This window comes from Lampetra fluviatilis, chromosome 11, assembly GCF_964198595.1.
Source record: "Lampetra fluviatilis chromosome 11, kcLamFluv1.1, whole genome shotgun sequence".
NCBI classification, from domain to species: Eukaryota; Metazoa; Chordata; class Hyperoartia; order Petromyzontiformes; family Petromyzontidae; genus Lampetra; species Lampetra fluviatilis.
This window is the reverse complement of record NC_136285.1, coordinates 5,079,680-5,093,719: the sequence shown is the minus strand read 5'-3', so window position 1 is coordinate 5,093,719 and position 14,040 is coordinate 5,079,680. Positions and strand designations below refer to the sequence as shown.

The window sequence follows — 14,040 nt, the reverse complement described above, 5'->3', positions numbered from 1 at the left end:
TATACAAAGCTCTCGTTACGGTGGCTACATTCTGAAAAACAATAGAGCTTTGTGGTATGTGTATTTACATGTGTAGTGGCGTAACGCGAGCAGGGTTTGCAAACGGCAGTTGCATTCATGTACGGGGTTGCAAACATTGAGGTCAGGTCAGGAAGAGCAGGTGGAGCAGGTGCAAGTGTGAGGCCTGGGAGACTGCAGACAGAGAGACACCGGCTGGCTGCAAATGTAAACACGGAGTAGGCGCCAAGAAGGCGAGAGATAGAAGCGATAAGGGGGGGGGGGAGCACGTGCAGGAGACGCCGGAAGGACGCGGGCTTAACGAGGGCCACCTGAGGACACTTAATGAGGAGGGGGATATAAGGGGATGTGTGAAGCAATGGGAGTTGAGTTGGTTTACGTGACTTTCTATCTACGTGACTTTCTATCTACGTGCCTTTCTATCGGAGATGAAGAAGTGAAGAAGTCAATACAAGAGAAGTCCGGGATCTCGCCCTCCACACCTCGTCCTCCTCAGCAGTGTTGGCTGAACCCCCGCTGGGGGCACGGACGAGGTTGGAGGTGTGGGTGTAGTAACAGGCTAGCGGGGGAAAGGCTAGCGGAATCATTAGTGTGAGTGTGATAGGCTAGCAGGATATTCAGTGAGAGGTTAGCGGGGTGAGAAGCTAGCGGAGTATACAGTAAGAGGCTAGCGGAGAACAGGCTAGCGGGGCCAGAGAGAGAGAGCGTCCATGACAGGCTAGCGGAGCAAGAGAGGAAGAGTTCGCGAGAGGAGTACCAAGTGTTTGACGTGAATAAGGTCACATGTTTCGACTTTACAATTTGTATTTAAATTTCAAGTATTTATAAATATGATATATACACTGGCAGTGCTGAACGTGATACTATTGTTTAATTGTCAAACTGGGTGGGTTTAAACCTATTGGAAAGAGTAGTGAATTTCTGAAAATTGGTCATGTTATTAGAGTGAATAGTTGGTGATGTGTGCAAGTCATTATTTTTCACGGTAACTCCTGGCTGAAATTAAACACGAGAGGCAGGGTTATTAGGTTGGTTAGATGTGCATGAAATATCCGAGCCCTCAGACTACGAGGCAGTTGGCATATGGAAGTACAGCAAGTTCTATGGGGAGATATCTGACCACCATTTAAATACATGAATGTGAAATTTCAACTACTAGATCAAGATACCCCAGGTATTCTGCACTCCCAACTCATCCGCGGAGAGAGGCACATCATGTGTTAACTTGTGCACTAAGTGTGTTTACTTGTGTAGTGGCATAGAATAGTTGTGTGGCAGCATAGCGCTGGCTGCTTGCAGGAAAGGGGATCTGCTGCGTACGGCAGCCCTGACGTCAGCAGGCCACGTGTTACACCAGAGGGCGATCTAGGGGAAAGGTCACAGAAGGGGCACACCAAGAACCCGCTGGTAGGTTCTAGAAAGGGGGCGTGGCCACGCTGACAGTATAAGAGGGGCCCCTGTAGGGGAACTCGGGGCTGTTGTGTGGAGTAGGATCCCCGTCGCGCTGCTGAAGTCTTCGTCACCGTTCTTCTCGTCGTCTTCAGCATTCTTCATGTCATCTTCTTCGTCTTCACAATCTCGGGGTGTCACCAGTCAGGCAGCCTAAACAAATGTGCTGACTGAGTAGCGTCGTCGACAATAGACGGACTAATTATAAAGTGTTAACCCCGATGGTGCTTGTTAATAAAGAAGTGCCTCCAACTCTTATCATCTCCGAGTTAGTCACTACACTTGTAAACATGGAGGTTATTTTACATGCAAACATGCTCATTTAACGGTTTGCCAAATATCCAAAGCATTACACTCAATAAAAAAGCCTTGATGCTCAAGTGAGTTTTCCTGGATGAATGAATGACTGTTGTCATTATTCAAAAGCAATTTCTTGGAATGCTTCTGTGTCCCCTGTTTTTTCTCCCTCCTGTCCCCCCTGCCTTCAATCACAGGTGTGGCGTACATCCTGAAGCTGCTGGATCAGTACCAGGAGTTGGACTCGCTGCACTGGTTCCAGTCGGTGCGTGAGAAGTACCAGCGTGAGAAGCAGGCAGCATCCAAGCAGCAGAAATCGATCACCGGCTCTCAGGATGAGAAGCTCATGCAGACCATGAACCTCACCCAGAAGCGTCTCGACGTGTACATGCAGGTAACCTGTGGATTGGGCACAATTTTTATGGCGTCTTTTGCAGGCTAAACGGTGCAAGTTGAAATCCTGGACAGCAGTTAACTCGGCATGTTTTCTTCCCATGGTCGATAAAATGCGTGCCACATGTTGGGAAGTAACCATATTTAAATACTAGCCCCCGCCATGGGAATGTGGGAATTCCAACATTGGCTCAGGGCCACCAATGGAGATGACCATCACCATATTGCTCATTTGTACTGGAAGACAATATAGCTTTTACAAGTAATATTGCAGGGTTTACCATGTAATGAAAATGGTAAGACATGCTATTTCCCAGCATACATCTTTGCTGGTAAAATACAAAAAGCAAACTATCTCCTGCGAGTGTGTGGTATTGTTCATCTGTACTGTTGATCAGTCTATGTAATAGTTACATTTTATTCTTTTTTCAACCAATCCAAGGAGGAAGTAGCCACTATGCATTGCAGCAACACTGCTGGGATGCGCATGAATGGCGCATTCATCAGTGATGTGTTTTATGGTTTGGACTTCACCAGTCACAGTTTTGCGATTTTTTTTTTTTTATCCATTTGTGGAAGGTGTACGTGCATCTCCCACGTTGCATTCAAGCGACGTTTCGCGAGGTCCATCTTGGTCATGAGATAAAGGAGCCTGGTACTTCCACTGTCGGGTCCTCAATGAGGTTATTGTTTTTTCCGATATCCATCGCCACCCATGATTCCGTCCACCGAGTGTTTTATTTTGAGCTGATAGAATGGAGGCACGCATCCTGTAAGGTTTTCTGAATTTCAGCCGGTGGCGTGGGGGGTTCTCTATTTGGCCTCGCTGGAGCGGCAGATCGATGTCGTCCATTATCTTGTGGTTGCCCCCGGGTCGTCGCAGCATTGCGTTGGATGTTGGCCAAGGCGAGGTTCGCAAGGAGAAGGAAGGCACGGGAGTGGAGTGGACTTGAGGGCGGTGTCGCCAATGATCCGTAGTGCAGTGTTGATTTAAGTATCGACGAGGTTTGTGTGAGAGCTGGCACTCCAGACTGGGGCCCAGTGGGACTAGGTGGTGGAGTGGACCAGGGCTTGCATCAATATCTTTCACGTGCGGGTGTTGCTTCCCCACGTTGTTGCTGAATGTTTCTGAAAAACGATCACCCGTGTTGTTGTTTCTCTTTTGGCTTGTATGAGGTGGTGTCGGTAGGTGAGCATCCGATTTAGAGTAACTTCGTAAGTAGCGGGGGTGTTGGCGGTGTTCCACAGAGGTTGACATTTAATGTTTCTGTGGCTTGTTCAGGTGAAACACAGAGGTGATGCTCTTGAAGGTGTTTAGCTGAAGGCCAATGTTTGAAGTGAGCTTTTCGGGTCTTTAGATGTTTTTCAAGGACTTTTCCGATGTCCTCTTGTCCATGCTTGGTTGAGCAATGCGAAGTCATCCACATACATAAACTCGTGGGAGAATTTCGATTTAAAGCTTTCGTGACTGCAGGGATTCATCTTCTTCGTTCTTTCGGTAAAGTCACGTAGAAGGGAAGTAATAAAATAATACAAATCAAACATAATAAAATCATTTTCACGACGTTTCGGCCTCAACGCAAGCAGCCGTCCTCAGGTGAAGACCAGGTCTGTCGGGGAGACAGACCTGGTCTTCACCTGAGGACGGCTGCTTGCGTCGTGGGAGAATGTCGCAGGATTGTCACTGGTATAGGGATTGAACAACACTGGGGCAAGGATGGATCCCTACAGGAATCCATTCAATCTTCATGGACTTCTGGCAGCTTCATCAAGATGGATGGTAAACCATCGGTCGCTCAGAATGTCTGTGATGAGTCTGATTGTCAGGAAGCAGGGCACAGCTGTTGCGCGCATTAGTCGGAGGCCCTTCCACCATAACAGTATCGCAGAAAGTTTTACGGTCGTATGCTTCATAGAGCAGGTGCCAGTCTTCTGCCACTGCCCATGATGTCAGTTGTTCACCTGTTCGATGGTTGGCATTGTAACCTCACAAGGTGTGGTGGCTATTGAAGCTGCCAACATGAATGGTATTGTGGCTCGGCGGTCGCAGTGCTGGCAACGGCTATTCCATTCATGGAAGCTTGTAGGTGTTCACCAATGTTAAGTTATTGAATTTGGTGGTAAATGTAGTAGGGGTGAGTTGTTGGGCACGACCTGTATATCGAGTGCTTCATGTCAGTCTTTACACATATTTGAGGCCACATTGTGGATAACGGTTGTGGAAACGAGGGTGTAACCGTTTAAATCCGAGCGAGGGCACGCTAGGTCCAGATTGGTTTCTTCCAGCTCGAGGAAATCAGTGTCTTTAAATTTGAGAGCTATGCGAGACAATTGCATTTTTCACCAGAGTGCCCTCTGTTCAGCTGTATTATTCTCAGCGACGGGGACCAATGTTCACAATTCTTTGGCCTTGGGAGAGATATGTTTTACTATTGCTTTTGAGGCCGGGATAACTTAGGCATTCAGCCTAAGTTATTTGGCTTTCACATGTAGCAGGGAAGACCGCAATGCAGGTTGTCATCTTCTCCATCCTTGAGTCAGTGTTATTATTCTTATGGGAGTCTTCTGCTTGCCACTCTCATGTTGATAATGTTCCTACTCTATATGTAACAAACATCAGCATCAGAGTGTTTCCCTGCTCCGACATACATGGGGTGCTGTTGACATCTCCTTTGGCAGGCCTGTATGTGCCAGTGGCGGAAATTCCACATGTTTACAAAATCAAATAAGCTAATGGTTTCCAAATTGAGATCCAGGCCATGATTGGGAAGTCAAGAACGTTAGTCCCTTGGAGAGGCCGGCCCTCTTTAAGAAATGTATTCTTTGCTTGATTGGAATATTCATGAAACTCCAGCACACATTAACCTCGCAGTTAAGAATGTCGATATGTTGCTGTCAGCGGATCTGGGGGGACACGAACTGTCATGTTTTGCAAATTGATATTGTCAGCCTGGTCTTGTCACAAGGGGTCTGGGTGATTGGAGTGTGTTGTTTGGTGGTTTCTGTAAATAGTCACGATTGTATTATATTGTCTCCTGAAATGTTAAGCAGCTAATTCAAATTAGTCTGATGCGAGGGATACAAAGCAAAACAAAACGAATCAGACCAATCCGCCAATCAACAGACAGCCCAACCCTCCCACAATATTCTGTTTCACTAGTACTCCAATCAGTATAATTACGGACACTTCTTAATTACATTTCAGTGTGAATTCCAGACCAAGTAGTGTTTGATGTAATAATTCAGTGTTCTGTTTCTGTAATCTGGCTTCAAAGTATGCTCTGACATCAGTTATATGTATCTTTGAACACAAGTGGGCTTCAATAAGCCACGGCCTATAAGTATACCCCGTAACAGTCTTAAAATACATTTTGTTCTTTTGCCGTATACTGTGTATGTGCTTTGTAAAATTGGCTTTGGAAAGTGTCAAGTACGAGTGAGTCCGTGCTTAAGTGAAAAAATGGGCGCCTGGTGGGGGCCGGTTTAGACGTCCACTTTTTGACCGCCACAGAAGTGGCACTCGTTCGATTTAACAATTCATACCAAAGGCGTTGAATCCTTGGTCTTCACACCTGCATGCAAATTAGGTAATGTGCAAATGAGTATAACTTTATGATGTATATAAGACATTTAAATCATCATTACGTCATATCGTAATCGTAGGGGTTAATAGTAGGGGTTTCTGAATGTGTGTTGTGAGCCATGAGTTAATTAGTTGCAGCAGTGCAGTACAGACTTTTGTTTATCTGTTGCTGAATGAAGACCACCATGCTATGTCAGTCATAGGGGGGTTTTTTGACGATGCTTCACCATGCTGGTCAGTGACCATGTAAGTAACAATTCGTTGCAACATGTAAAAATACATGCAAAACTTTATTCTTACATCTGCACTTTTTTTTTCTCTCCCAAAGTTTCTCTTGCAAAATACACCGATATCTCCTTCCACTCTCACCTGATTACAAACACTTTACAAATTGTAATTTGTTCCAGCCCCAAAGTAGACTGTAGAGGATTTACACTCATGGCAATGTTAATACATACTATGTTGATAAATAATATCAATATTGATAAATACGAGGAATAAGCAACATGAACACTGGATGTAAACATTGTAACTAACTCTATGGTGCTGCTGATTGAAGCATACAAGGGTGAAGGTTCAAATCATGATCACGGGTCAATTCAAACTTCTTCCCCTCCTGAACCAATAAGATGTGTACCGCTGTGTAGGAAGTCAGTAGTGATATTTCAAAGGAGAAAATGGCACCTACTATGGAATTGTGGAATAATTACCATCGTAGGCTCAGGGTGAACAAGGGAGATCAGTTTTGCTTCATTGATTGCTATTTTGACTCAAGGGTTGGTGGATCTCACAAAGTTGTGAAACTCCCTTCTCATCGGTGTCAAGGTGCCCGAACCCCTGGCTAGCCAGCAGAAGGTGGTTTGGCAAATATGGACTCCACCTGTTTCAGCTGTATGGAAATAGTGTTGTCCCCTCTGCACGCGTGGGTTTCTCTGGGTGCTACAGCTTCCTCTCAAATGTTAACGCTCATTAATTGACCTTCACATATCATAGCCATCAACCCATACGGTTTACCCATATTCTTGAAGAGGGAAATTGAGTTTTCAGATCTATACGGCATACAGCCGTTTCAATGCAGGCCAATAAAAAATTTCTATTTGTTTGTTTCTCTTTTGTGATGGGACTTTGTAGGATGAACGTTGAGACTCAAAATTTCACACCAATAAGGTCTGAATTAATCTGTAATAAGGTAGGCACTGATAAGGGGTTGACAGGCATGGATTATATATTGAGGAACGCAAAGCTTGGGAGGAATTTGGCACAGGGTCGCCACCAGGCTGCCTTTCCCACTTGTCTGTGGTTTCTTGTAGCTCGTAGTCGTTCCCTCTCTTTGATCGTGAACGAATAATGCATGTGTTACAAGTTGAAACTATTATTCATATTAGAATGTATATTATACGTTGTTTTATTCTTTTCCTTTTCCCCATTTAATTTCAGTTGAGCGATTGGCATAATCTCACTAGATAAAAACGAATATTGAATTCTCCCAGAGGAGTGTGTCCCATGTCTGAGAACAAGTGTGGGAGAGACCCTGAACTGGACTTCTGAGAAATCTTTCCAGTGGCCTTTTGGGGTCTTTACACAACAGAGATCATTTATTCCCATACACTCTACAATGAGATTGTCGCATGGCTTATCAAACTGACATTTAATTCTCACAGCTTAAATTCAGCCGTGTGAAGTGCAAAACCATATTTTATTTTGGCTTTTTTATGCGTTCTTTTGGCAACTGCTCTGAGACCGTCACCTTGTTACACCTGAAAACCTCGTTTTTACTGGCAGGCACCACCTGGTTCCACCAGCCTACAGGGGATTATAGTGTCCGTCCGTCGTGCATCCAAAAATGGGAGGGGTGGGGCTGGGTGGAGAGGGGAGGGTGGGGAGGGGCTGGGTGGGGTGGCGAGGGGCTGGGTGGGGTGGGGAGGGGCTGGGTGGGGAGGGTGGGGCTGGGTGGGGGGTGGGAGGGGAGGGGCTGGTCACCCCGTGGTGCCCTTATAAAACTCAATGTTTAACCTACTCACGCCGGCTTGTGCCCGCCCTCACAGTCGGCCATATTTGCGGAATACACCACGCCGCCGTTGACCCTGGCCATTGACCGAGTAACCCAACGTTCCTACCAGCTCCCTCCGCAGGAATGTGTTTTGTTCATAGGCGGCTGCTTGGATGCGAACCAGCATCTCAGCTGTGCCAGCTCAGTGCCCCCGATCTCTGAGATACTCAGCCACCTCATCTGTCCTTTTTAATGACAAAATGAAATATAAGTTACCATCGGCCGTGTGGTGTTTTGTTTTGCAGGAGTTTGACTTGCTCTACTACTCCCTGAGCAGCGCGAGAATTTTCTTCCGAGCTGACAAAACGGCAGCTGAAGAGAGCCAGGAGAAGAAGGATGGTAATTATGAATTAACCTCATTCGCACCACCGTGGCAAGTCAGTGCTGGTAATTTGGATTAACCTGTCAAAATAAATTCTGCAAGTTATTACAATATCACACTGTTGCGACACATCGGAACGGCATATCAAACTGCATTGTTTGAACAAAGTAGTTAAATGTTCAGTTTTAATTGTAAAAGCTATCCATCTTGTTAGCCAGATATATTGGACAGCACTGGCATGTGACCTTTAAACCTTGCACACCTAATCTATGCTCAATTGCAATTAACCTTTCTAATTGATTTTTCGCCTGCTTGGTATTGTAGTGTGTAGTCAGACTAATGTCTGACCGACATTGACTTTTATTTCAGACGAAGCCATTAAGAATGGTGCTGGTGACAGTGTTCCAACGTCTGCGGCTACCACCGGTATTGAATAAACACGAATGAGAACATTAGTAGTGACACCGGTAACAAATATTAATAGTTTACACGTCAGCCTCAATGTGTCTCTGCTCAAACGTGTGCACTGGGCGACGCTCACCTTAACTGGAAATCCAGATTAACGGAAATTCTACGTTCTTTGGGCAAGGACAAGTATGTCCGTAGTACAATCACTGTTTATGTTCTACCAAGTGGCACATATTTGCCAGATAGTGCTCATTTTAACAAACAGAGAAGGCGAATGACCATGATTAGCCAAGTCAGCCTTGGGTGGTCTCTTGATGAGAAACCCTGGGGCTCTAACAAGTGAACTAACTTTTAGACACTAATAGACATTGACATTAAATTATCCCTAAAGAAATGCACTTGATTGCAGCTTTGGTGGGAAATTTAAATAATAAGTGGCACATTAGTTTATAAAAAAAAATCAGGACAGGCAGACCCTGACTCATTACATCTCGCGGAGGATCACTCCACTGAACAAAATAGTTCCGCGGTTCGATTCACAAGTGCGAGTTCACGTTGACAGGTCTGATGGTTAGAAAATAAATATCTTATGGAAGCTCGTTCGTAAGTGCAGATGTTCATAAGTCGTGTGTCCGTAAGTCGGTGGCTGCCTGTACTTCGTCTCGAAATATAGATTTGTGGCTTTTTTCCCACAATGATATCCCAGTGAAGAATTAATATGATGTCAAATACATTTCCAGTCTCAACTCATCAAATCGCCATTGCATACCCTGTAATAATCTCACTGGAGGATAATGTCACGTTAATACTTATAAGTAACATAATTGTTGGCCAGATATATAATTATTTCTGCAGTCACTTATAATATATATATTTACACATGCTACACACCCTTTATATGCCGTGCAAAAGAGTGTGTATCACACCAAGTCGTTTCATTCTTGGAGATGAAATAATGTACTCCAAATGAACTGGGACATTTAATACTGTGGGTTTTATTCAGCAGTAATTGATGACAGAGTTGAGATCGTCGATTTACTGCCCTTCATTACCCTGTTTTAACATGGGTGGCTGAAACCCAGACCCAAATACAGTATTACAGCCGTGCCGGCTCAAAGTTCTGGCTTCTGAGCCCCAGCCCTCTTACTTTGTTATTAATTTGAGCATCACTGCAATGGCAAGATTCGTGAATAGAGAGAAGGCTTGAAAGTAAGACTATTATCTACCTTCTAATTTAGAGTACCAAATTTAGCATTAAATCCTTTCCAATGTTTCACTTTACAAAAATTTATTTTTTCACTTAAATGTATTTTTGCGTCGCAGGGTATGTATTATGTTTAAATACAATGTCCTTAAACTAACTTTTGTAATAATACATTATTTGGTTTTTATATTGCGCCCTTCACGCTGGGGCGTCTCAGAGAACGCTTTCCCCGTCATAAGTGACTTACATCACATCTCATCTTAAACATGTGAAAGGGCATCCGCAGTGGCAGCTGTCTCTCTGCAGCACAATGTAACTCAGCACCTTGCATACAATCAGGCATTAGTCTAGGGGCCAATGATTGCTCTGTGTAATGCAATTTAATAAATTGCAATTCCTTTTTCAAATTTAGCAATTTTGGACCATAATGCTTGCACACAATGTAAACTGCAGTTTCTCTCCAAGTATCACTTGGTAACGTCCGTAATTTGTGTACACAACTCGCCACAATTGCTCTTGCTCCATACAGCAAAGGAAATAAATGCAGCGGAAAGAAATAAACTACGAGAATTAGGTAAATTGTGGTATGTTGTGCAGTACAACCTTCTGAAGCCTCTTCTGCTGCACAATTGCAAATATAAAACGTACTTATTTTTTCATACTGTGAAAAAGTTTTGTTTTAGGACCATGCATATACATATATTGATAAAGTTGTAAAGCAGAAATATAGATGAGAAACATCTGTTGCATCCCTCAGCTTTGTTTGTATAATTTCTCAAAATATTTAAACAAATGCGATTTTGTTTACAGTTACTGTGCAGTGTACATTTTTTTAAGCTGCTCTTTGTATTTGTACAGGTGAGGTGGTACCCACTGCTGCACGCCTTACCTCAATGGGGCCTGCAGTACCTGGTGGCCCACCGCCACCGCCACCACTTCCTCCAATGTGAAGTTCTTCCCACTCAACGACAGCTTTCACACCTCCAATTAGCACGGTTGGCTACTTACGGTGTGAAAGAAGTTCCAAAAAAATACGTAAATATATGCTGCCCAGACACCCTATATATTTTTACTTCTTGACTGAATCTGTACACAAAGGTTTAAGTATAATAAAAATTTATTTAGCACCCAAATGTTATAAGCATCTCGATTTGCTTCATAGGGCATGTTGAATAAACAACACGGAGAAAGAATACATTCTCATGCAAAATTGTAACAACAACTATTCAAATAATCCTTTCCATTAAGGCACATTTTTTAATTGTTAATATTTTTTTCTCTCTTCCTGCTGCCAGGCAGTTGCGATTAGAGTATTCAAATGTTGAGATTTCACATCCGACTTAGGGGCTCGAATGAGCTCATTCTCCCTCTGCAATCAATAAAAGTATTAATACTTTCTTTAAAAGTGAGCACACACCGTATTTCTCGTTTGGTCAGGGAGGCACCATAACCTTCCTCGTTGGAACACATTTTTCTGCCATTGAGAGTTCTTCACCAATTGATGCACTTTCCATTTTATAAGCGAATCTGCTGAAAGCAGTGCTGCATATTGCTTGTTGCTGACATTTGAATACATGCAATCCTGCCGTGAGCTCACCAGTGCTATTGTATTAATTTTCCTTTTTTCCATGTGCGTGACACGCGTGCAATTCTCATTATGCTTCAACAATGGTAGTTTTATGAAGTCGCTTAGAAATTTGCATAAACCAATGTCACACAACGGTTGTATATTTAACATTGAATTGTGCGTGACTTGATTAGCTATTTTGTGGACGTTGTGGCTTTAGGTTAAAAGGGTGATTTAAACCAAATATGAAGCCTCTACATAATCCCTGTACAATAATAGCGTGAGTGCAACGATACAATGATAATATTGAAATGTTTGCATTTATGATTCAAAATAATGCTTGGCAAGCTGATTTCAATGTTAAAGTGTATGGATAATAAAAGTATTAAAAAAGGCAATGTTTAATTTGAATTTTTTTACGACGACAGAGGTAAATTACAGGTGGCAATCTCTGTTTACTGCCCGTTTGATGCGACAGTCAATCTTACAAAGGTAATGAGTGGCGAAATGTGATTGGTCATTTTACTGCCATTCCAACTGAATTCCTGAAATAGGTAAAAATGTGCGAATTCCTAGGGCAGTGAACGTAAATTACAACTAATGGGCATTTCAGATCCTAATCAGTCCCTCCAGAAAAACGCGATTATGCGATCGCAAGATTTCACGCAAAATCAGCCAAAGTCCGCATATTTATGCGGGGGGCGCGTTTTTTCAAATACGCCGCACTTTCGCCGCATAAATTGCAGATTTCCGCGCGCAAAATATGCGGGCTTGCATGATTTCATAATCCCCGCATTTTCGTTGCAAAAAGTCACATATATCTTAGCAGAAAGTTGAAAAATGTTGCGTTTACTTCACACAAGCGCAGCCATTTCCCCTGTTGCCATGGGAACGTTATGAAGTGACGTCACTCATTACGCGACATCATTGAAAACCTGCAAACCCCGCGATGCCAATGAAACCATGATGAAGCCCGCAAATCTTTCTCATTTGCCAACAAACATAAGCGCAAAAGACCGCGCAAAGCAGTTTCCCAGTGTGTTACATGACAGTGGGGGCAAATTATTTAGCATAGCTACCTCTGTAAAACAGGAAGCACACATTTTATTTTTTAATATTTTATTTATTCATTTTTACAGAAGTTGTAGCATATTCATTTTGTAAAGCTACAGAACTTGTTCGACTCAATGTTTTGTAAGTTTGAGCCATCTGTTTGTTAAGGTCTGAAATAAAACAAGATGAGAACTTAAATATTCCCAGCACTTTCTGTGATGTAGTATGCTTGCTTATCATAGGAAGTAATAATAAATGACTCTTTACATTAAAGTAGTAGCCTAGTGAATAGGGTGTTGGGGGAATCACTTTTTTTCTCTTTTTCATCAAACCGCAGTTTTTGCAAGTTCCCGCAATTTTTGCAAGTTCCAGCAATTTTTGCAAGTTCCCGCAATTTAATCGCATAAAATTGCATAAATATCCCGCATATTCCATCGCATTTTTTAAGAAAACGTGCCGCATAATCAACGATTTTTGCCCGCAACAATCACCAAAAAACTGGGAAAATAAAATGTTTATCCTCTTAGGTTTTTTCGGTAAAGTCACGTAGGTAAAAAAATAAAAATTAAATAATATAAATAATAATAGTTTATCGTTTAGTTTGTTTATCGTTTAGTTTGCACGTGTGTGTGTGGCGTTGACGACTTGGGGGTTATTGGATCTCTAAACAAAAACAACATTCGTCATCTAACAATTAACGCAAGACACCGATTCTGTTCAACAATTGCTGCACTCATTTTTGTCTCGTCTCTGCTTGTGTCCACGTGGGCTCTGTAACTCTGCGATTAGCACCGTTGGCTACGTACGGTGCGAAAGAAGTTCAACACGTACACGGTTGCGTCTGCGTTTGAACTGTGGGTGGGTTGGGTTGGTGGATGTACATGCGTGGGCAGGCGAGTGTGTGTTTTGGTGTTTTTAGTACACTTGCCTTAAGGTGCACCTAGCCTGGCACAAGCGCCGTGGTTAACGTCTCACGCCAACTTAGTCGTGAAAGGCAGCGGCTGTTGTTGTTTCTAGGCACTGGTTGTTGAGCTGTCATTGAAACGCTCTACAAAGACACAGATCCCCCGTGTAGCCTTTACAGACTTTGGGGCAAGTGCTGTAAGTGAGCACCTGCGAAGGCCGGCGCTGTGGCACACGAGTGCGTGATGGCCAGTACCATGCCCGACCGCCTTTGTCTCCCTCTTGGCGGTGTGGCCATTACGGTATAAGGCCATCAATAATTCACCTGCACAGCTAATCGGCTTAAATGTGTTGTGAGACTCATCAAAGCTTTGCAGGACAAATTAATTGTATTATAATTGTTATTAGAAATAGATTTTAAGTGGGTGTTTTATTTTTGTTAAACATGTTACTTAAGTCGTCTTTAAAACACCACGATGTGAATACCATCGATTTGCATATGAAGAATGCAGTTCAGCAGACTTTTGACAATCCACTGTAAGATGAAAGCCTTCCTTTTGCCGTGTTGGTTATCAGGGTTGTTTCAAGTTCAAGTTAATTCATTTGGTATAGTCCTGTGAGCCATTCGGCTATTGAATCGGGTGCAACCGCAACAAACAAAAAAACAAAAACATGAACAAGAAAACATCTTAAAGTGACTATGTGACTATGTGCAAACAGAAAATCCAAGAAAAGACAGCAAAATATCGCATAAAAAGCACTGTACACCAACCATACTTCTTCACCACGCTGG

General features: G+C 43.1%; 1 protein-coding gene across 2 annotated transcripts in view; it reads left to right on the top strand.

The window, feature by feature from the left end:
• WASHC4 (WASH complex subunit 4) overlaps positions 1 to 12,123 on the top strand; it is a 107,585-nt gene extending 95,462 nt beyond the window's left edge. Inside the window, exons 31-34 of one of the 2 annotated variants that reach the window (XM_078860830.1) lie at positions 1,962 to 2,158; positions 8,036 to 8,129; positions 8,482 to 8,538; positions 10,583 to 12,122. In XM_078860830.1, coding sequence (XP_078716956.1) covers positions 1,962 to 2,158; positions 8,036 to 8,129; positions 8,482 to 8,538; positions 10,583 to 10,674 — 440 coding nt within the window. In that variant the 3' untranslated portion in view covers positions 10,675 to 12,122. Of the gene's footprint in view, positions 1 to 1,961; positions 2,159 to 8,035; positions 8,130 to 8,481; positions 8,539 to 10,582 lie in introns of both variants that reach the window. The other variant, XM_078860831.1, reaches the window with a different exon arrangement.
• The last annotated feature ends 1,917 nt before the right edge of the window (positions 12,124 to 14,040 follow it).